Here is a 23084-nt window from a genome sequence, read left to right as displayed (position 1 = left end):
ATCCCGGGTCCAGGAAGATCCCGCATGCGGCAGAACAACTAAGCCCTTGCACCACTACTACTGAAGCCCGAGTGCTCTAGAGCTCGTGCTCCCCAGCAAGAGGAGTCCCTGCTCACTGCAACTAGATTAAGCCTACCCACAGCAGTGAAGACCCAGCATAGTCAAAAATTAACCAATTAATAAAAAAAAACTATCTAAAAAATTCAATTTTAAACCACATTTCACATGATAAACAAAAACAGATTTCCTTTGACTACACACTCCTCTTTCTGGAGAAAAGCACAGAGACCGCAGATTAGTTGGAACCAGAAGGCTGATGATGTTGACTTCTGATGACCTCACCACCAACCAATCAGAAGACTGTCCATGAGCTGAGATCAGACACCCCATAACCCTCTCCTAAGCATGTGGTCTCTTCCTCTTTTCCCTCTGTTATCTCAGAGCAAAACCTGGGGAGTCGGGAATTGGTTTTTTGGGACATGAGTCCACCTTCTCCCCAGGACTGTGGGCTTCTGCAATAAAGCTATCTTTCCTTTCCACCAAACCAAACTACTCAGTATTGGTTACTTAGGTGACTAGCAGTTAAACCTGAGTTCGTTAACATATGCAATGTATTAAATATATATTTTGAATGTGTATACACACACATGCACACACATTTACACATATATGAAAGTCTGGAGGAAACAGTACTCTTGTAATGGTATCATGAGTAGTGAGAATATGTGATTAATATTTTCTTATTTATAATCTACATTTTTCAGTTTTACTATAATGAGTATATATCATTTTTCTTGATAAGAATTTACTTTAACAATTCCACTAACCCAAATTAATTTCTTGATCAGTTTTCTATATAGCATACTCACTTTATTTCCAATTTTTTCATGTGAATAAAAATATTGAAATTAAAAGAAAAAAAAGAATCTCACATGAACATTGTCTTAAGGGAAAAGAAGCCTAAAAGTTTAGGACTTCTTTGGACTTGAGCACATAGCATTTTTTTCAATCACAAAGTTTGTGTTTTAAAAAAGTAACAAGAATCAATAATATATGATGAATATTAGCATACAAGGGTCCTGTCCAGGTGGTTAACAGATAAACATATTCTTATACTTTGATAGTTTCCATGTTCTGAGGGGAAAAAAAATTTACAACAGTTGAGTAATAAGATAGGAACAATTAAAATAGATGTACATTTTTATTTTCCATGTGCATGTATTTTAATTTGTTGATAAAATTTCACTCTTATAAAATAATTCATGCATTTTTTTTTTTATCAGGGAGAACTCTCTCAAGGTAACAGTGTTTGGTGTTCATTAACTTGAATCTTATAAAGGCTGAAAGGACTTTCCTGTTCGTGCCAGGGCAGGCTGCTTCCTCTGCAGTCAGCACATTTCAATGGGGCAGAAGACATCTAACTTGCTCCCTCAGGGCTGTTTCTACATGCACCATGGCCACCTTTGTGGAGCTCAGTACCAAGGCTAAGGTGCCCCTCTTGGGCCTGGGCACCTGGAAAGTAAGTGTGCAAATATCTGGACACCTACTTCCCTCCAGGGGCTTTGGGCATTTCCTCCTGTCCTGAGGGAAAGCCCAGAGGCAAGGGTTTTGGGGAAGTAAATATTGGGCGCCAGAGGCAGGACTGAGGTTGCTTTCTCAGGGCTGATTCAGCAGTAGTGCTCCAAGACTGACTTTTTCCAGTAGCGGTGAGAGCTTTCCTAGCAAGTATCAAGTTTTAAGCAGTTTAAGTGAAAGTGTTAGTCGCTCAGTCGTGTCTGACTCTTTGTGACCCCATGGACTGTAGCCCACCAGAAGAAAGGATAGGTAGATCCATAGTAAATGCTTCTTTCTCTTTCATTGTTTGGCTTGGCTAGATTAGGCAGAATGTGTTATTTTTAATGCCCTTCCTTCCCTCCTTCTCTCTTTTCTCTTCCTCCCTTCCTTCCCCCCCCTCCCTCTCTCTCTTTCCTTTTTGCCTTTCTTCGATGAAAGAAAACCTTTCTGCCTTCAAGTGAGGGGAGACATTCCATTTTTACAAGGCTTTCTATTTCTCCTTTTCTGAAGCAACAATTATATAATGTCTTTTATCCACTGACTCTTAGGTGTATGCCTGGTGCTGTACTTCAAATTTGACACTCACTGTAGCACTTAGCACAATCACCTCACGTACATTCGTGTGAGCGTGTGCTAAATCACTTCAGCCTTGTCCAACTCTTTGCGACCCTATGGACTGTAGCCCATCAGGCTCCTCTGTCCATGGGGTTCTTCAGGCAAGAACACTGGAGTGGGTTGCCATGCCCTTCTCCAGGATATCTTCTTGATCCAGGAATCGAACTCTCATCTCTTACATCCCCTGCCTTGGCAGGTGGATTCTTTACCATTAGCATCACCTGGGAAGCAGCAATAGCTTCACGAGGCAGATGCTGTTGTCATTATTCCCATTTTACAGACAAGGTTTAGAGAAATTAACCAATCTGCTCAGGTCACACACCTAGCATGAGATGAGCCTGAATTTATGAGGTAATAACTACTTTCTCTCTGAAAGTTCCTTTAGTTTATTTCAAAATCCAGCCTGGTCATTAGAAAGAGTTTGCAGTCTCTTCTATATACCTTGACTTCCCTGGTGCCTCAGATGGTAAAGTGTCTGACTGCAATGCGGGAGACCTGGGTTCGATCCCTGGGTCGGGAAGATCCCCTGGAAAAGGAAATGGCAACCCACCCAAGTACTCTTGCCTGGAAAATCCCATGGATGGAGGAGCCTGGTAGGCTGCAGTCCATGGGGTCACAAAGAGTCGGACACGACTGAGTGACTTCACTTCAGTTCACTTCTATGTACCTGGAGACACTTCTGGGCTGGAGCATGAACCTGAATCAGAAGGGAATAGGCTTGAGTTAGGATGGGACATGATGCTATAATCATAAAGTTAATTCACTTTTCTTCCTTCTCTTTTGAAAAGTTTTCCAAAGCATGCTTTCTTCCCGGGTATCCCCTAAAAAAAGGGATCTCAGGGAAATCTTGGTTTGGAGAAGCTGGGCTGAGTAATACAGCCTCTTGAAGGTGGTCTGGGGAGATGGCTTTTTCTTTTTCCTTCCAGTTTGGCTTCGGAGAAGTCAGAGACACTGTGAAGGGGGCCACTGACATAGGATATCGCCACTTGGACTGTGCTTATGCCTACGAGAATGAGCATGAGGTGGGTGAAGCGATCCAAGAGAAGAACCAAGAGAAGGCTGTGAAGCGGGAAGAACTCTTCATAGTGAGCAAGGCACCAAGGGCTCACCTGGTGGGAAGAGTACACTTCAAAGCAGGCAGAAGTGTTGGGTCTAGTCAGCACCCAGAATTCTGTCTTTTCATACTGTTCAGGGGGTTCTGGAGGCAAGAATACTGAAGTGGTTTGCCATTCCCTGCTCTAGTGGATCACATTTACTATCTAGATTCTCAGTGACCCTAGTACAAATATATACAATTCATCTCACTAACAGCACCCCTGTTGGTTCAGAACTCTCCACTATGACCCATCCATCTTGGGTGGCCCTGCACAGCATGGCTTTGTTACACAAGGCTGTGATCCATGTGATCATTTTGGTTAGCTTTCTGTGATTGTGATTTTCATTCTGGAGGCTTTGGGGTTATAGTTCTTGCTTCTGTCTGCCCTCTGATGGATGAGGTTAAGAGGCTTGTGCAAGCTTCCTTATGGGAGGGACTGGCTGTGGGGAAAACTGGGTCTTGTTCAGGTGGGCAGGGACATGCTCAGTTTATCTTTAATCCAGTTGTCTGCTGTGGGTGGGCTGTGCTCCCTTCCTATTAGTTGTTTGGCCTGGGGCAACCCAATCCTGGAGTCTACATGTGCTATGGTGGGGCTACTCAGTTCAGTTTAGCTTAGTCGTGTCCAACTCTTTGCGACCCCAGGGACTATAGCACGCCAGGCTTCCCTGTCCTTCACCAACTCCTGGAGCTTGCTCAGACTTCTGTCTATTGAGTCAGTGATGCCATCCAACGATCTCATCCTCTGTCATCCCCTTCTCTTCCCTTCAATTTTTCCCAGCATCAGGGTCTTTTCCAATGAGTCAGTTCTTTGCATCAGGTGGCCAAAATTTCAGCTTCAGCATCAGTCCTTCCAATGAATATTTAGGACTGATATTCTTTAGGATGGACTGGTTGGATCTCCTTGTAGTCCAAGAGACTCTCAAGAGTCTCTCCAACACCACAGTTCAAAAGCATCAATTCTTCAGTGCTCAGCTTTCTTTATAGACCAGCTCTCATGTCCATACATCACTACTGGAAAAAACCACAGCTTTGACTAGATGAACTTTTGTAAGTAGGGCTACTGGAGACCTTCAAAAAGGAGGAGATACCAAGGGAACATTTCAAGCAAAAATGGGCACAATAAAGGACAGAAATGGCAAGGAACTAACAGAAGCAGGAGAGATTAAGAAGAAATGGCAAGAATACACAGAAGAACTATACAAAAATAATCTTAATGACCCAGATAAGCATAATGGTGTGATCACTCACCTAGAGCCAGGCCTTAGGAAGCATTATTACAAACAAGCTAGTGGGGGTGATGGAATTGCAGCTTAGCTATTTCAAATCCTAGAAGATGATACTGTTAAAGTACTGCACTCAATATGCCAGCACATTCGGAAAAATCAGCAGTGGTCACAAAACTGGCAAATGTCACTTTTCATTCCAATCCCAAATAAAGGCAATGCCAAAGATTGCTCAAGCTACCATATAATTCTGCTCATTTCACATGCTAGCAGGACAATGCTCAAAATCCTTCAAGCTAGTCTTCAACAGTAAGTGATCTGAGAACTTCTAGATGTGCAAGCTAGATTTAGAAAAGGCAGAGGAACCAGAGATTAAATTGCCAACAACTGTTGGGCCATAGAAAAAGCAAGGGGATTCCAAAAAATATACATACTTCTGCTTCATTGACTACACTAAAGGCTTTAACTGTGAGGACCACAACAAACTGTGGAAAATTCTTGAAGAGATGGGAATGCCAGACCACCTGACCTGCCTCCTGAGAAAACTGCAGGTCAAGAAGCAACAATTAAAACTAGACATAAAACAAAGGACTGTTTATCAAAATTGGGAAAGGAGTACAGTAAGGTTGTATATTGTCACCCTGCTTATTTAACTTATATGCAGAGTACATCATGTGAAATGCCAGACTGGATGAAGCGCAAGCTGGAATTAAGATTGCCAGGAGAAATATTAACAACCTCAGATATGCAGATGATACAGCCCTAATGGCAGAAAGAGAAGAGAAACTAAAGAGCCTCTTGATGAAGGTGAAAGAGGAGAGTGAAAAAGCTTGCTTAAAACTCAACATTCAAAAAAACAAAGATCATGGCATCCGGCTCCATCACTTCCTGACAAGTAGATGGAGAAAAAAAATGGAAATAGTGGCAGACTTTATTTTCTTGGGCTCCAAAATCACTATGGATGGTGACTGCAGCCATGAAATTAAAAGACACTTGCTCTTTGGAAGGAAAGCTATGACAAACCTAGACAGCATATTAAAAAGCAGAGATGTCACTTTGCCAACAACAGTTCATATAATCAAAGCTACGGTTTTTTCGGTAGTCATGTACAGATGTGAGAGTTGGACTATAGAGAAGGCTGAGCACTGAAGAATTGATGCTTTAAATTGTGGTGCTGGAGAAGACTTTTTAGTGTCCCTTGGACAGCAAGAAGATCGAACTATTCAATGCTAAAGGAAATCAACCCAGAATATTCATTGGAAGGACTGAGGCTGAAGCTGAAGCTCTAATACTTTGACCATGCTGCAAAGATCTGACTCATTGGAAAAGACCTTGATGCTGGGAAAGATTGAGGGCAGGAGGAGAAAGGGTTACAGAGAATGAGATGGTTGGATGGCATCACTGACTCAATGGAGCAAACTCAGGGAGACAGTGAAGGACAGGGAAGCCTGGCATTCTGTAGTCCATGGGGTCACAAAGAGTTGGACATGACTGAGTGAATGAACAACAACAAGAGCATCCAGGTCACTTCCCCCAGCTGTCTTCATTGCTGTCTTTATAATGTCCCTGGACACAAACATCCACATTAGCATCCAGTGTTGGTGCATTGATGCTGATGCTACCCACCCTTCTTGAGTGGCTTCCGCCCTAGAGGAGTAGTCTCCATTGAGCCAGGGTGGTGTCTTTAGCATCCCTGTTCCCTATTGGTGGGTTCCATCTTCCCCCTGGCAGCCGAAAGCTAAGGCTACAGCTGGATCCTGAAGCTCCATCTTTCAGCACTGTGGTCTCAGTGGTTGTAGCCCAGAGGTTCTCAGCTGGCAGGTACTTTGGAAAATGGTGGGACATACTTATTGTCATATATGAATTTCACTTCAATTCAGTCTAGTAAAAGGCAAGTTACAGAATGTTATAAACAGAGTGAGAGAGGGTTGAGAAACACTGAATATGCATTATACCCAGTTTGCTAAAAGGGACTGACTAGTTACAGGTACTTGGAAAGTGCACGTATCTAGTGGGACAAATAGACCCCACTGGTTGCATCTGGATAAATTCCTTGCAGAGTTATCGTTGGTGGCCCATGGGCTTGGAGACAGGAGAGCAGTAGAGGACCACCTGTTTCCAAAGGCTTAGGAACTTAAATGCTGGCCACAAGCCACAACTTCAGAAACGCTACTGCTGAGGAAGAGAATGGCGTATGTAAACAAACACTGAGTCTGTGCCCAAATACTGCACCTGATGTAACAAATACATACAATACCAGGTGAGTCAAAAAGATGACTTGCCCTTGACACTTAAGAGATGTCAGTGACCTTCAGAGCGACCTGGTGACCTTGCATCCCTGGATGACGCATCTGAACCACCCATGCTGTAAATGGCCTGCCCCTGGGGTTAGCTCAAGCTGAGGGTCAAAAAGCAGGGAAAGCAGAGAAGGTAGCCCCTTCTCTGTCCACTGCTGATTTCTCCCTGCTCTCCTCTCTGCAGCTGTGGCCCGCCTTCATGGAGAAGCTCTAGTGAGGGAATCCTGTCAGAAGACCCTCAAGGATCTGAGACTGGACTCTCTGGACCTCTACCTTATTCACTTTATACAGGCATTACAGGTTGAAGTTCCTCCCTGTCCCAGTCTCTGGTTCCTGGGCACGTGTTGGAAGATAGCAGCTGTGTCAGGAGTGGGGAGGGGAGGGTTGGGGGCTGGAGGCTGGGGACCAAGGGGAGCTGAAGCCAAAGGCCTTGCACTTCAGGACTCCACAGGAAAGTTTTCAGGATGAGACGGTGGAGCAGAAAGACACTGGCCTGAAAAGGAATCCAAGTCCATGGACCAATGTAGAGGTGACCCCACACCTCGGCTTTCTCTGTTACGTTTGAGAAAACTATGACTTCTAGCAGCCCAGACAAGGTGCAACTGCCACTCTGCTTTGGTCCTGATTCCATGCCAAGGGCTCTCCTCCCAGGGCAGCTCTTACATAATGCTGTTTCAGGGCTCAATCCTCTCATTAACTGAGGCACTGGGAATGCCATTCTGGAGAAAAGCCCAAGTATGATGGTGCTAAAAGGTAGCCAGTGCTCAGTGAGGAAATAGGACTCTGCTCCTGCCTTTGCCAGAGAGCCTGAGGGACTTGAATTCCCAGCTCTCTCACCTCATGAAATTGAACTTTGTCCCCAAGTGCTTGTGAGAAGTCTATGTCCACGGGGCTAATGGTGGCTTCTGGGATGTGCTTATGATAGATTTTAAAATCAGTCCAGCAATTTCTGGGAATTCCCTGAGGGTACAATGATCAGGACTCCATGTTTCACTGCCAAGGGCATGGGTTCAATCCCTGGTTAGGAAACTAAGATCTCAGAAGCTGTGTGGCATGGCCAAGAGAAAAAAAAGTCCAATAATTTCTAAAATATAAGAACTTATGTTTTATACTCTGGCAGATTGATCCAGAGATTTTATTTCAACTCTGTTCTCCGAAATTGATACTGTGGAGCTTGAAAAACAAAAATGGTATGCAGATGTGGGTGTTTAGGACGAGTCAGGATCCTGAAAACTCACTTGACAGAATCAAGTGTTCAGATGCACACTGCGCTAAGCTTCTTGTTTCACATTTATAGCCTGGGGAGGACTTTACTCCCAAAGACAATAAAGGCAATACCATCAACACTAAAGCAACGTTCTTGGACACGTGGGAGTAGGTTCCATCTTGTTCGCAGTGGGTTGGGAGTGAGAACTTGCCTTCAGTCATCTACAAGGGCCTACACCCGTGTGAAGGAGCCCAGGTGCTCAATGAGGTTTTATCTCATCATCATTTTCTAATTCTTTGAACTCCTTCCTAATCACCTTTGACTTTTGGGGTTCACCTGACACTTCTTATATTTTTGAAAACTAAGACTGAATCCTCAAAGGAGACTGGGAATACAGCATGCCTGACTTCAGAGGATACCCAGTTTATTCTTAAACCAGGGGGAGGGATTTGAAACAGTGTTGCCCTGGGATTGCAGGTATTGATTAAAGTAACTACCGTCAGTTCAGTTCAGTTTAGTTGCTCAGTCGTGTCCGACTCTTTGTGACCCCGTGAATCGCAGCACACCAGGCCTCCCTGTCCATCAGCAACTCCTGGAGTTCACTCAGACTCACGGCCATCGAGTCAGTGATGCCATCCAGCCATCTCATCCTCTGTCGTCCCCTTCTCCTCCTGCCCCCAATCCCTCCCAGCATCAGGGTCCTTTCCAAAGAGTCAACTCTTCACATGAGGTGGCCAAAGTATTGGAGTTTCAGCTTCAGCATCAGTCCTTCCAATGAACACCCAGGACTGATCTCCTTTAGGATGGTCTGGTTGGATCTCCTTGCAGTGCAAGGGACTCTCAAGAGTCTTCTCCCACACCACAGTTCAAAAGCATCAATTCTTCGGTGCTCAGCTTTCTTCACAGTCCAACTCTCACATCCATACATGACCACTGGAAAAACCATAGCCTCAGCTAGACAGACCTTTGTTGGCAAAGTAATATCTCTGCTTTTGAATATGCTACCTAGGTTGGTCATAACTTTCCTTCCAAGGAGTAAGCGTCTTTAAATTTCATGGCTGCAATCACCAGCTGCAGTGATTTTGGAGCCCCCAAAATAAAGTCTGACACTGTTTCCACTGTTTCCCCATCTATTTCCCATGAAGTGATGGGACCATGCCATGATCTTCGTTTTCTGAATGTTGAGCTTTAAGCCAACTTTTTCACCCTCCTCTTTCACTTTAATCAAGAGGCTTTTTAGCTCCTCTTCACTTTCTGCCATAAGGGTGTGTCATCTGCATATCTGAGGTTATTGATATTTCTCCCGGCAATCTTGATTCCAGCTTGTGCTTCTTCCAGCCCAGCGTTTCTCATGATGTACTCTGCATATAAGTTAAATAAGCAGGGTGACAATATACAGCCTTGACAGACTCCTTTTCCTATTTGGAAGCAGTGTGTTGTTCCATGTCCAGTTCTAACTGTTGCTTCCTGACCTGCATATAGGTTTCTCAAGAGGCAGGTCAGGGGGTCTGATATTCCCATCTCATTCAGATTTTCCAGTTTCTTGTGATCCACATAGTCAAAGGCTTTGGCATAGTCAATAAAGCAGAAATAGATGTTTTTCTGGAACTCTCTTGCGTTTTCCATGATCCAGCGGATGTTGGCAATTTGATCTCTGGTTCTTCTGCCTTTTCTAAAACCAGCTTGAACATCTGGAATTTTACAGTTCACGTATTGCTGAAGCCTGGCTTGGAGAATTTTGAGCATTACTTTACTAGCATGTAAGATGAGTGCAATTGTGCAGTAGTTTGAGCATTCTTTTGCATTGCCTTTCTTTGGGATTGGAATGAAAACTGACCTTTTCCAGTCCTGTGGCCAATGCTGAGTTTTCCAAATTTAGTGCAGGTTATTTAACTCCTTGAAACCTCAGTTTCTTCTGCTTCTTAAAAAAAATATCTTCCAAAGGATGCTAATAATATAAATCTTCCTGGATGACTCAGTGGTAAAGAATCTGCCTGCCAATGCAGGGACATGGATTTCACTCCTGATCTAGGAAGATCCCTGTGCCTGGGAGGAACTAAGCCGGTGCACCACAAGTACTGAGACTGCTCTAGAGCCAGGAGCAGCAACTACTGAGGCCCATGTGCCCTAGCACCCATGCTCTGTAGAAAAGAGCAGCCCCTGCTCACCGCAACTGGAGGAAGCCCTCGTGCAGCAATGAGGGCCCAGTGCGACCAAAAATAAAAAGAAATTCATCAAAAAACAACAGAAAGACATTTAAAAGTTAGCAATAATAAAAGAGCAATGATTATGTGATTAAAAGCCATTCTAAATAATAAGCCATTGGCAATATCTCATGAGCAAGAGCATACGCACACACACACACACACACACACACAGTCGCTTCAGTTGTGTCCGACTCTTTTCGACCCTATGGTCTGCAGCCCACCAGGCTCCTCTGTCCATGAGATTCTCCAGGCAAGAATACTGAAGTGGGTTGCCGTGCCCTCCTCCAGGGATATGTGTGTGTGTGTGTGTGTGTGTGTGTGTGTGTGTGTGTGTATGTGTGTATACATAAGTATATATATATATAAGTAAATCAAGTTCTCTTGGGAAAATCTTATGAAGGCATCATTCTGTCAAACATTCTGCTATCTTGAACATATACTTAAATATAAATCCATGGTAAATGTGACAGAACGTCATTGCTGTACAAGCCAAAAGCTGGTTGAGCCCACATACATGAAGGTGGGTTCAAACTTCAAGTTTTAAAATGTTGTTTTTCTTAGCTTTACATATTCTTTTTAACCTAATGATCACACAAGTCTTTATCCAACTACATAGTCTTAAACACTTGTTTGATATACTCATTAAAACAAATTTATGAAGCCTGAATTTTCAAGAAAATATGCTACTTTCTTTCTGTTAGTGCCAAAAGAGTAGCCATAAAGAGAAGCATGAATTCTGGTACTAAGATAGTTTTTTAAAAAGTCAACATGTTTATTTTCCTACCACAAACAACCTCCTGTGAGAGAAATATTTCAGGATGATGATTTAATGAACCATCTAATGGTGGGAAATCAATCCTGAATATTCATTGGAAGGACTGATGCTGAAGCTGATGCTCCAATACTTTGGCCACCTATTGTGAAGAAAAGACATTTGAAAAGACCCTGATGCTGGGAAAGATTGAAGGCAGGAGGAGAAGGGGACGACAGAGAAAGAGATGGTTGGATGGCATCCACTGACTCGATAGACAGGAGTCTGAGCAAGCTCCGGGAGTTGGTGAAGGACAGGGAAGCCTGGTGTGCTGCAGTCCATGGGGTTGCAAAGAGTCGGACACAACTGAGCCACTGAACTGAACTGAATGTTTTATGTGCGTGGACTCAACTCAGTGAATGTTTTATTCCTGAGAATGAAAGTTATGATAAGACTTACCGCAGAGCCTAAGATTTCAATAGACTAAGCTTTTGCATTAAATTTGACAAGAGGGTTCTGTCGTATACATTACCTTGGTAAAACAAGACCTCTGAAATATCTTAGGGATTATTCTTTGTGAGATATGGAGGCTGAGACACCTCTAGTATTGTTTCCACAAGAGTTTTGATCTTATTCTATTGTTTCCTTCTTTTTAATGTTTTTAAGTTATGAAATTGTGATAACACATTTACATGAGACTTGGAAAATACAAGACACAGTTACATATAGTTCCACTAAATGTTATGATGTTTTTAAGTAGATAAATTGAGATTTTTAGTTGGAGTTTCAATATCAAACTCTCAAAAATTAATAGAATGAATAGACAGAAAAGTAGAAGGAAATAGTAGACCTGAAAAGTACCATGAACCAATTCAACATAATAAAGATTTACAGAATTTTCACACAACAGTACGATACAAATTCAAGTTCTCATAGACTATAAACTGGGAGACACTGGAACATATCCAGGGATATAAAACAAGTTGCAAAAGTTTTGTGGTCTAAATGTATTGAAGTCATACAGAGTCTGTTCTCTATCACTGTGGATTTATGTTAGAGATCAAGATATATGAAAATAACCCACATATTTTCAAGTGCAGTGTGACATTTACCAGGAGAGCTCTTTGACTTATCCATTGAAAGCCTCAATAAGGTTAGAAGACTGAAAGAACACAGAGGGCAAGTGCAGGGAAGAAAGCATCTACATGAGAAATTAATATCAAAGATACTTTTAAAACTCCATGTATTTGGAAATCAAATGTCCACTTTTAAATGATGTTGCCCTTATTCTTAACGAATACTTAATAGTATTCATTGTAACAACTATATCATTGTTCTCTGTAAAAGTACCCTGATTTTCACATTGCTGTATCCTTAGAATGGATTTGAGAATGATTACTAAATGAAAGATTTTGATGATCAAGTTCAAAGAATCTAGGAAGAAAAGGCAGGACTGAAGCAATAAAAGTTTATGTGGACCCATAACCAGTTCAACAGAAACCTTCTTGAACACCCTGAAGCAGATGGGAGAAAAAGAATGAAACAACGTCAAGATGTATCACACACCCACCTGTACCTGCTCCATGCTACACAGAAACAGTTACACTGGTTCATGGCCCAACTCAGGCGGTTTGGGGACTTTGCAATCTCATCAGTTCTAAATTTTATTTGTCCAGTTTAAAGACTATATCATCTACCCTAGTGGTCCTCTCTATGCATTAAAATCACCTGGGGAGTTTTAATGATCCCAGTGCTGAGGCCACATGCTACACAGATTTGATAAGAAACTCTAAGGGTAGAATCTGGGCATCAGTACATATGTGTATGCATTTTTAACTATTTATTTTTGGCTGCCCTGGGTCTTCATAGCTGCCCCTGGGCCTCCCCTAGTTGTGGAGAGCACGGGCTACTCTCTAGTTGCAGGGCACCAGCTTCTCGTTGCTGTGGCTTCTCTCGTGGAACACAGGCTCTAGGCGCACAGCTCAGTAGTTGTGGCGCACAGCTCAGTAGTTGTGGTGCACAGGCTTAGTTGCTCCACATGCAGCGTGTGGTATCTTCCTGGACCAGGGCTCCAACCCATGCTTCCTGCACTGGGAGGCGGATTCTCCACCATCAGACCACCAGAGAAGTCTCTAGGCATTAGTATATTTTAAAGCTGTCAGGTGATTCCAAATTGCAGCCACGTTTGAGAACCACTGGCTCGACTGTCCCCCGAACACCTCATGCTTGTCCTCGCCTCAAAGGCTTTGCTCCTGCTTTCCTCTCTACTCATGGGCTGGATGGAAAATTCCTTTTTCCCCCTTCTTTCTTATTTTTTAAATTATGGAAGTATGATAACACATTTACGGGAGACTTGGAAAATACAGAACAAGGTTACATATAGTTCTACTACATATTACAATTATCTTTTTAGTAGATGAATTAAGACTTTTAGTTGGAATTTCAATAACAAGCTCTCAAAAATTAATAGAATGAATAGACAGAAAAGTAGAAAGATATAGTAGACCTGAAAAGCACCATCAACCAATTAGATGTAATTAAGATTTATACAATTTTCACACAACAGCAGTATACAGATTCTATTCAAGTTCCCACAGACTATAAACCAGGAGACACTGGAACATATCCAGGGACATAAAACTTCATGGTACAAAAATTTCATGGTCTTTTGTAAATCATGCAGAGTCTGTTCTCTTATCATTGTGGGTTTATGTTAGAAAGTCAAATTCTTTTTATTAGTTCTGCTAATCCACACACATATTCCTGTCCCAGAGAGGACTAAACCAAACTAAGCCAAACTAGAGGGTCCTTGAGATCCCTCTAGCAATGGCCAAAGTTTTCCCTTTCTATGACAGGCCTTGGAGGAGCTGGTGGACGAGGGGCTGGTGAAAAACATTGGGATCTCGAACTTCAACCACTTTCAGATCGAGAGACTCTTGAACAAACCTGGACTGAAATACAAACCAGTGATTAACCAGGTAAGTTGTTTAGTAAAGGGTAAGGGTTCTGCTCTATTATTTCTTAGATGTCTGGAGGCAAGTTCAATGGTTTGCACTAAGTCTCATCTTGAAGGTCAGGCATCTCATGGGAGACAGGTCTTGGGGTCTGGTTTAGCCAGCCTAGCAGGAGGCAGGATTTGGTCTTTGCTGATAGACCTTTTTCTCTGTGTAGAACTCCCTATGAGCAGCTCAAAGAGCAGGTGGATTTTCCCAGTGATGAGAATTGCTTGCTTTTACAGATTGAGTGTCACCCATACCTCACGCAGGAGAAATTGATCCAGTACTCAGTCCAAGGGCATCAGTGTCATGGCTTACAGCCCGCTAGGCTGTCCAAATAGATCTGGGTGAGGCATCTGATCTTTCTCTCGACATTCTTTTAAGAAAGCCATCAGAAAGAAAAATGCGTGTAAGGCAATGTGCCTGGCATACTCAAACAGTGGGGAAAATATGGGAACTTAAAAAAAAAAAACAGCAACCCTTTGGGAATACTCCAGTTTAACCACCCAGCACTGGACCAGCCTTTGCAAAAACTCCTGAGGCTTCAGAACCCATGGGTGGACCCATGGGTAAGACATGAAACTTTCAAATCCTTTTGCCTTATCTACCACATGAGGTAGACTGACGATCAGCCTTGGGCCCATCACTGGAGTAATATTCATCTATGTATGGTGGCCATGGTGATTATGCACACCAACCATCTTTCTCCCCCTAGGGCCAAACCAGAGGACCTTCTCTACTGGAGGATCCCAAGAGTAATGAGATTGCTGCAAAGCACAAAAAATCCACAGCCCAGGTATAATGTGTAGTTGCTTTACCTGCCACAAACTAGTCTTGTGTGATTCTTAATATTGTCTTCATTTAACTCCTGTATTTATGTTATTTTATTTTTTGGCTATGCTGGGTCTTCATTGCTGCGAGAGGGATTTCTCTAGTTGGAGTGAGTGGGGGCTACTCTTTGTGGCCATGCATGGGCTTCTCATTGCAGTGGCTTCTCTTGTTGCAGGCTCAGTAGTTGTGGTGCATGGGCTTAGTTGCTCTGAGGCATGTGGGATCTTCCCAGATCAGGGATTGAACCAGTATCCCTAGCATGGCAAGGAGGATTCTTAACCACTGGACCATTGGGAAAGCACCCATCTTACTCCTTGAAGGGAAAGGGAACAAGAGAGGAAGACTTCTAAGGCCTTTCCTTGAAAGTCTGTTTGTTTGGACCGCCAGGAAATAGCATGGTTATCACTGAAACAGGGATGGTCTCTAACAGCTTCTGTTGAGACTAGAGGACCGAGAACAAGAACATGGCTTTGCAGCCGAAACACTTGTGCTCAGATCCCAGCTCCACTACTTATCAGCCGGACGATCCCAAACACGATCCCAGGTCACTTTATTTTTTAAAAAGGAAGAATATAGGGTTGTTGTGAGGATTAAAGGAGAGAATTGAGCAGAGGACTGAGAAGTTATCTGATAGCTATAAAGTGCTCAGTGTATATTAGCTATTGCAACTTAATAAAGACACAGTGAATGGCAGAGATGTTTCATTTTCTGAAAAAGTATAGGGAGTGGTCGTTGCAGTTGAGTGTAAATGAGAAGTCCCCTTCTGCACAGGTTCTGATCCATTTCCAGATCCAGAGGCATGTAATTGTAATTCCCAAGTCTGTGACGCTCGCACACATCACTGAGAACTTTCAGGTAAGGTTCTGGCTGGTTCTGTTCAGTTCAGTGGCTCAGTTGTGTCTGACTCTTTGCAACCCCACGGACTGCAGCACACCAGGCTTCCCTGTCCTTCACCAACTCCTGGAGCTTGCTCAGACTCCTGTCCATCGAGTCAGTGGATGCCATCCAACCATCTCAAACTCTGTCATTCCCTTCTCCTCCTGCCTTCAATCTTTCCCAGCATCAGGGTCTTTTCAAATGAGTTAGTTCTTCGCATCAGGTGGCCAAAGTATTGGAGTTTCAGCTTCAGCATCAGTCCTTCCAGTAAATATTCAGGACTGATCTCCTTTAGGATGGACTGGTTGGATCTCCTTGCAGTCCAAGGGACTCTCAAGAGTCTTCTCCAACACTACAGTTCAAAAGCATCAGTTCTTCGGTGCTTAGCTTTATTTATAGTCCAACTCTCACATCCATACATGACTACTGGAAAAACCAAAGCTTTGACTAGATGGACCTTTGTCAGAAAAGTAATGTCTCTGCTTTTTAATACGCTGTCTATGTTGGGCATAGCTTTTCTTCCGAGGAGCAAGCTGGTGTTCTCAGTGGAGGAGGGGGTGGGAGAGACTCCTTCACCAGGTCTCTCATGCTGTCCCTGTGCTTTCTGTGGGCTTCCACCACCTTCCCACCACCTTGCCATCTCTCGGGCCAGGGAGCTGACCTCAGGGCTGAGGTGAAGGGCCCACGACCAGGGGTGGGCTGGGGGAGCAGCCGGTGATGTCCTGTCAGGTGTGAGCACAGCTGTACCTCTCACCCCTGACTGAGAAGGTCTTGGCTGTCCCCAGACAGTTATGCTGTGGGCCACACACAACAGCAGACTGTCCTGCCTAAGCTCTGCCTCCCAGCAGCAGGAGAGGTATAGACCATACTAGAAGACCTGCCCTTCTGGAGGAACCCATGTGTCCATCAGGGGGCTGTGCAGTTCAGAGCCTGTAAGGCAAGGAGGCTTACAGGCTTTGGAATACAAAACCTCAGAAACACGGCAGTCTCTGTGAAGCACCCAATTTAGAGCCATTTGTGTCTGGTGGACATAATGGGAGAAACTCCCTTGGCTAGTTACTGCTGTGGATGTGAGCTTGCTCCCTGCTAGTGTGGCTGGAGATCTCAAATTGCACCAGGAACCGGCTTGCTGATGATGTTCTGGAATTCTCACTGTTCCAGGTCTTTGACTTTAAACTGAGCAATGAGGACATGGTGACCCTACTCAGCCTCAACAGAAACTGGCGGTACACCTTTAACTCTTAAGTGGCGCTGGGCTGAGTTAATTAGGAGGATTGCTGCGAGTTTGTCTAAATTGGTAGAAGTTTAGCTAGAAGGATTGAAAGATAACTGGAACTACTTTCATTTCAAATGCCATTTTCTGGTGGTGTTGAAAATCAAAACTGGAATACCTAGACTCATTAAGAGGAAAGAGAGGGCGTGTGTGCTCAATCACTCAGTTGCATCTGGTCCTTTGCAACCCCACAGGCTGCAGCCCACCAGGCTCCTCTGCCCATGCGGATCCTCCAGGCAAGAATACTGGAGTGGGTTGCCGTGCCCTCCTCCTGGGGATCTTTCCGACCCAGGGACTGAACCTGGGTCTCCTGCACTGCAGGCAGATTCTTTACTATCTGAGGCACCAGGGTAGACATATCCTTAACTGCTGCATATTGTTGGAACTCCTGGATGTCGTACTGGAATCTTAAGAGAGAATATGTTGTCAATAGGTAGAAGGCAGAGGCAGTCGTTCATCCTTTCATCCGCTAAGTATTTATTGAGCATCTACTATGTCCCAGGCACTCTCATCTAGACAGAGTTCCTGGCTTCACAGTCTTACATTCTAGTAAGGGAGTACCAAAACAAACTCACTAATGAATATGTTGAGTAAGTGTGAATCCTACAACTGACAAAGAAAGTGAAATGTAGGAAGGCATTGTCTGCCTTCTCTACTCCATTCCATTCCCTGTTTTATCTAACTTCTCTATTTTCTATTGAGAGAATACAGAAATAAGCTCTCTCTCTATATATATGTATATATATACATACACACACACACATATATATACATACATATATATCAGACAGCAATAAAGGCTATGCAGAAAAATCAAGTAGGGTAGTAAGGGAATAGGGAGTGGAGGGTGGTGGGGGAGTGATCCCTTACAATAGGGGAAGTCAGAGGAAGATTTGCTGATTGGTGACAGTTGAGCAGAAACCTGAAGAAAGTGAGGGGCGAGCCGTGTAGATGCCTGGGGAACAGCATTCTAGGCAGTAAGGACGGCAAGCTCAAAGGCCCTGAGGTGGAATTGTGTTTAGAGCACTTGAGTAAGAGGGCGAGTGGGGCTGGAGCAGAGCGAGTGAGCGGCAGAGGGAGAAGAGGGGAGGTCAGCAGTGTCAGGGGCTCAGAGCAAGCAGAGCCAGGCGGACACTGTGAGGAGGGCCTTTGGTTTGGGCTCTGAGGGTGCTGAGAAGCCAGTTGAGGATTCTGAGGCTTGTGCTTTAAAAGCCCCACTCTGACTTCTGAATTGAGAGACTACAGGGAGACTGTTGTGATAACCCAGGGGAAAAGACGACAGTGGCTGGACCTGGGTAATGGTAAGTAGAGAGAACCATCTTATTCTAAATACATTGGGAAAGCAGTGCCAATTGGATCTGAGCCATTAGGATTCTAAGGAGCCTCCAAATCTTTGGTTCTGGTGTTGCCTGAATCACACACAAGATGGAATTGCCATATAGGGGAAAGAAATCAGGAGTTTGCCTTGGGAAATGTTTACAATACCCAGTAAAGTTCTAAGTGTTTGAAAAGTGAAAGTGTTAGTCACTCAGTTGTGTCTGACTCTGCAACCCCATGGACTGTAGCCAGCCAGGCCCCTTTGTCCGGAATTCTCCAGGCAAGAATACTGGAGTGGGTCACCATTTCCTACTCCAGGGGATCTTCTTGACCCAAGGATTGGACCAGAGTCTCTTGAGTCTCCTGCATTGGCAGGTAGATTTTTTACCACTGCACCACCTGGGAAGCCCTTACTTTTGTTGGAGAACAACAAGCAGCAGCTGCTTAGAATGACAAGGAGTGTCAAAAGTAAAATGAGGGAGGTAGGAGGGAGGCTCAAGAGGAAGGGGATATATGGATACTTATGACTGATTCACCTTGTTGTATGGCAGAAACCAACACAACATTGTAAAGCAATCATCCTCCAATTAAAAAAAAAGTAAAAACAGCCAAAAAAAAAAAGGTAAAATGAGGGACTTCATTGGTAGTTCAGTGGCTAGGACTCCGTGTTCCCAATGCAGGAAGCCTGGGTTCTATCCATGGTTGGGCAACTATTAATAAATCCCACATGCCACAGCTATAGATTCCACACCCCAAAATGAAGTCTGAAGATCCTATGTGTCGCAACAAAGACCAAAACAACTAAATAAAATAAAATAAAATATTTAAAATAAAGTAATACCTTCCTGGAGAGGAAACTGCTTCTCCCCTGGAGGCATTAGAGGGGTGGGACTCAGGATTGAATCCATCCAGTTCAAATCCCAGCTCTAACACTTAATGTATTAGACTTGTGATCTAGGGTGAATTTCCCAGGCTGGTTTCTTTATTTGCAAAATTGGAATGATAGGATTAAATACAGCTAACATCTCTTGAGTGTTACCTTAGGATGTGCCAGGCACCCTAAGCCCAGTGCATGTATCATTAACTCATTCAATGATCATAACAAGCCCAAGTTATTCTATTGTTGTTCCTTCCAGGGTTATTATTAACTACCATTATGAAGCTTTCTGGTGTCCTGATCACCATCCCCCAACTCTCCTTCCTAGCACACCCTTCAGATCTGTTTGATGAAAGGTGGAGGAAGACTTGGATTCTTATAAAATCTTGGGGGAAGGGGAGAGGCTGAGAGGGCACAAACCTCATAGGATCCATGAAGAAGAATGCCGTTTAACCCAGAGTTTAACATTGGCGTATTCTTCACGACTGCTTTCTCTGCAGGCTGAAAAGTCTGGAGGAGTATCCCTTTTATGCAGAATATTGAAGCTGAATCTCTTGATGCACATTCTCCTTCTTCATCTTACTGAAGTGTAATTCTCTCCACCAGTGTCCAGTTGTAGCCAAGCTTATCTGAAATCACACCGAGCCTGCCCTGCTGAAGTCCAGGAGTTAGGCAGTTGCTGTATCTGGACTGGCTTGTTCAACCAAACGAACAGATTACAACTGGGAGATTCGACTTAGATAAGCCAATTACATTTTTTTCCCCCTTGCTTCTTGGATCTGATCACGGGGACTCCACTAAACTTGAGGATATGATAACTGAAAATAATAAAGAATAATAATAACCAACAGGTATTGAGAGTTTACTATGCACCAGCACTATTTGGGTGCTTTTTGTATGTGTGATTCACTGAATCCTGCAACTACCCCTTACATTGCTCAGAAGATGAAATGCAAGAATGGGGAGGCCAAGGCACTTGGTCAGGGCCACTCAGGTTATAAGTGGATGAACCAGGTTTTAAAGGCTCTGGGAGATCTTCGGGTTCACTGGCAATCAAAATGTCATTTACATACTGAAGAAAGGCTCCCTCATATAACTGTATGTCCTTTAGAGCTTTGGCTAGGGCTCCCCTAAAACTGGGAGAAGCATTCTTGAATCTCTGGGGAGGTACAATCCAGCAGAACTGATGTTTCAATTTGGTCTCTGGGTCATCCTATTCAAAAGCAAAAAATCCCTGTGATTCAGGACTTTCGGATGTGCAATAAAAGGTCTCCTTGTGACCCCATGGACTGTAGCCTGCCAGGCTCCTCTTCCATGGGATTTTCCAGGCAAGAATACTGGAGTGCATAGCCATTCTCTTCTCCAGGGCATCTTCCTGACCCAGGGATGGAACCCAGGTCTCCTCCCTTGCAGGTGGATTCTACCATCTGAGCCACCAGGGAAGCTATGTAGGCCCAAAACTGTAAGCCAGCAGAAATCTCCAGAGAAAGTAAGGTATAGGGGTTGGGTGCCACCAGATGAATGTCCTCAGCTACCTGATTTATTGCTCTCAGGTCCTGTATAAAGTGGTATTCTTGGGTCTCTGGCTTTTGGACTGGTAGGATGGGAATGCTGTGTGGTGACTGGCAAGGACAGATGAGGTTATATCCATGAAGGCACATATTACCGGCTGGATTCCCTCTTTGGCATGTTCCCTTAAAGTCTATTGTTTTAAGTTCAGAATGTTAGACCTTGGATGGAGTTCTGCCTGTGCAGGGTGTTGCTAACTTTGCTCTTTGTGGGTCCCCTTCTGCCCAAACATCCCATTTTACCTTCTGCAGGATCTCTTCAGGTAATTTCAGGCACTCAGCCTTTCCTAGCTATAGTGATGCTGCTTGAAGCAAGTAAGATTGTCCCGGCAGCACCTTCATGCCCATCCTTTCTTGGGAAAAAGTTCCTCTTGCATTTAGTTTGCTCAAGAGGTCTCTCGTCCCAGGAAATGTATTGGACACTCTGGCATGTACAGGAAACTGCTTCAGATAAGTCTCTCTCATCTGACATTCCTGTGGTTTCCAAAAGGGCTTTTGCAGAGGTTTAGGAGACAGTCTTACTTGAGTTTCTCTTACCTTGGATGTGGGGTGTCTCTTCATGGCTGCTCCAGCAGGGCGCAGCCACTTGCTCCTTACCTTGGACGTAGGGTAGCTCCTCTTGGGTGGTGCTGCACTCCTGGCCATCGCAGCCACTGCATCCGGTCCCATCACTTCATGGCAAATAGATGGGGAAACAGTGGAAACAATGGCTGACTTTATTTTTCTGGGCTCCAAAATCACTGCAGATGGTGACTTCAGCCATGAAATTAGAAGACGCTTACTCCTTGGAAGGAAAGTTATGACCAACCTAGACAGCATATTAAAAAGCAGACACATTACTTTCTCAACAAAGGTCTGTCTCGTCAAGGCTATGGTTTTCCAGTGGTCATGTATGGATGTGAGAGTTGGACTATAGGGAAAGCTGAGCACCGAAGAATTGATGCTTTTGAACTGTGGTGTTGGAGAAGACTCTTGAGAGTCCCTTGGACTGCAAGGAGATCCAGCCAGTCCATCCTAAAGGAGATCAGTCCTGGGTGTTCATTGGAAGGACTGATGTTGAAGCTGAAACTCCAATACTTCGGCCACCTGATGCGGAGAGCTGACTCATTTGAAAACGATGCTGGGAAAGATTGAGAGCAGGAGGAAAAGGGGACGGCAGAGGATAAGATGGTTGGATGGCATCACTGACTCAATGGACATAGGTTTGCGTGGACTCCGGGCGTTGGTGATGGACAAGGAGGCCTGGCGTGCTGCGGTTCACGGGGTCAGAAAGAGTTGAACATGACTGAGTGACTGAACTAAACAGAAGGAGATAGTCATTAATACTGAGGAGGTGTGGCCAGTTTAGACTTTAGCACAGAGAAGTTAGCTCTGGTATCAATAAAAAAATCAACAAGCTTATTTCCCCCAGTCATTTTTACCCAGGGCTCCAGGTGGGAAATATCAGGGGAGCCAGTGGTTCCTAGGGGAGCCCCATAGGCCCTGTCATTCTCGGCCACAATCTGGGGCATCCGTGGAAGGAGGAATGAGCCTACTGTTTCTGTATCTGTGGTTTCCCTGGCACTCTGCTAGAGAGCTTGGGGGTCTTGTTTTTACCTAACGAGGCTTGTAAGTTACAGAGTATGGTATCACACTTCCCATCCATATTTTTACATTCTTGCTATTATACATTCATAATCTATGAGATTGTTTTGAGTGCTTTTAAAAATTAAAAAATTTTTTTTTCCATCATAGGATTATGATTTCCTTAATTTAAAATCTTTGGTATAGGATAAAAAGATTAGATTCCTATTAGCAAGTTATATGACATTTTTTGTTTCACTTGAGTTTAACCAGAGATGAATTAAAATGTGGATATAGAGAAATATTTTAAAAAGCAACTTTCTAGTTTTCTCTGATTTTATTTTTCACGGTTATATCTCAAATAATGAGAACTTTGCAGACCTTGGATTCTTCAATTTCACAATGCTAACCAGTACAATGAGTCCATTTTAATATTTTTTCACTGATTTTGGATTGCTGGGAATAAAGCCACACTAGTCATCAACTAGGTGTCTCAGTGGTAAAGAATCTGCCTACTAAGGCAGAAGACTCATGTTGGATCCCTGGGTCGGGAAGATCGCCCGGAGGAGGAAATGGCAACTCACTCCAGTATTCTTGCTTGGAGAATCCCATGGACAGAGAAGCCTGGAGGGCTACAGTCCCTGGGGTAGCAAAGAGTCAGACACGACTGAGCATGCTGCATCCAGCCTAATGTATACAGTGCAGGAGTGTTAACTGTGTCTACTCTATGATTATGTCATTATGTCGTGAATTTTCCTTTTCTTACGGGGAGAGAGGATAAGCAGTGATGGAAGGGGAGGATGCTGAGGCAGGATATGGAAAAGGAAGGAAGC

At 43.9% G+C, this 23084-nt stretch overlaps 1 protein-coding gene across 1 annotated transcript; it reads left to right on the top strand.

The window, feature by feature from the left end:
* LOC102187646 (aldo-keto reductase family 1 member B10) lies at nucleotides 1369-19714 on the top strand. Its single transcript, XM_013963513.2, is given in 13 exon segments — nucleotides 1369-1519; nucleotides 3096-3263; nucleotides 6970-6991; nucleotides 6994-7085; nucleotides 8083-8163; nucleotides 13806-13928; nucleotides 14189-14232; nucleotides 14234-14293; nucleotides 14662-14672; nucleotides 14675-14742; nucleotides 15549-15632; nucleotides 16815-16894; nucleotides 19621-19714. Coding segments are annotated over 13 exon segments (942 nt in total). The 5' UTR covers nucleotides 1369-1453; the 3' UTR covers nucleotides 19664-19714.

This window comes from Capra hircus, chromosome 4 (genome assembly GCF_001704415.2).
Source record: "Capra hircus breed San Clemente chromosome 4, ASM170441v1, whole genome shotgun sequence".
Classification (NCBI taxonomy): Eukaryota; Metazoa; Chordata; class Mammalia; order Artiodactyla; family Bovidae; genus Capra; species Capra hircus.
Note: the sequence above shows the minus strand (reverse complement) of the source record. Positions and strands in the feature narration are given on the sequence as shown.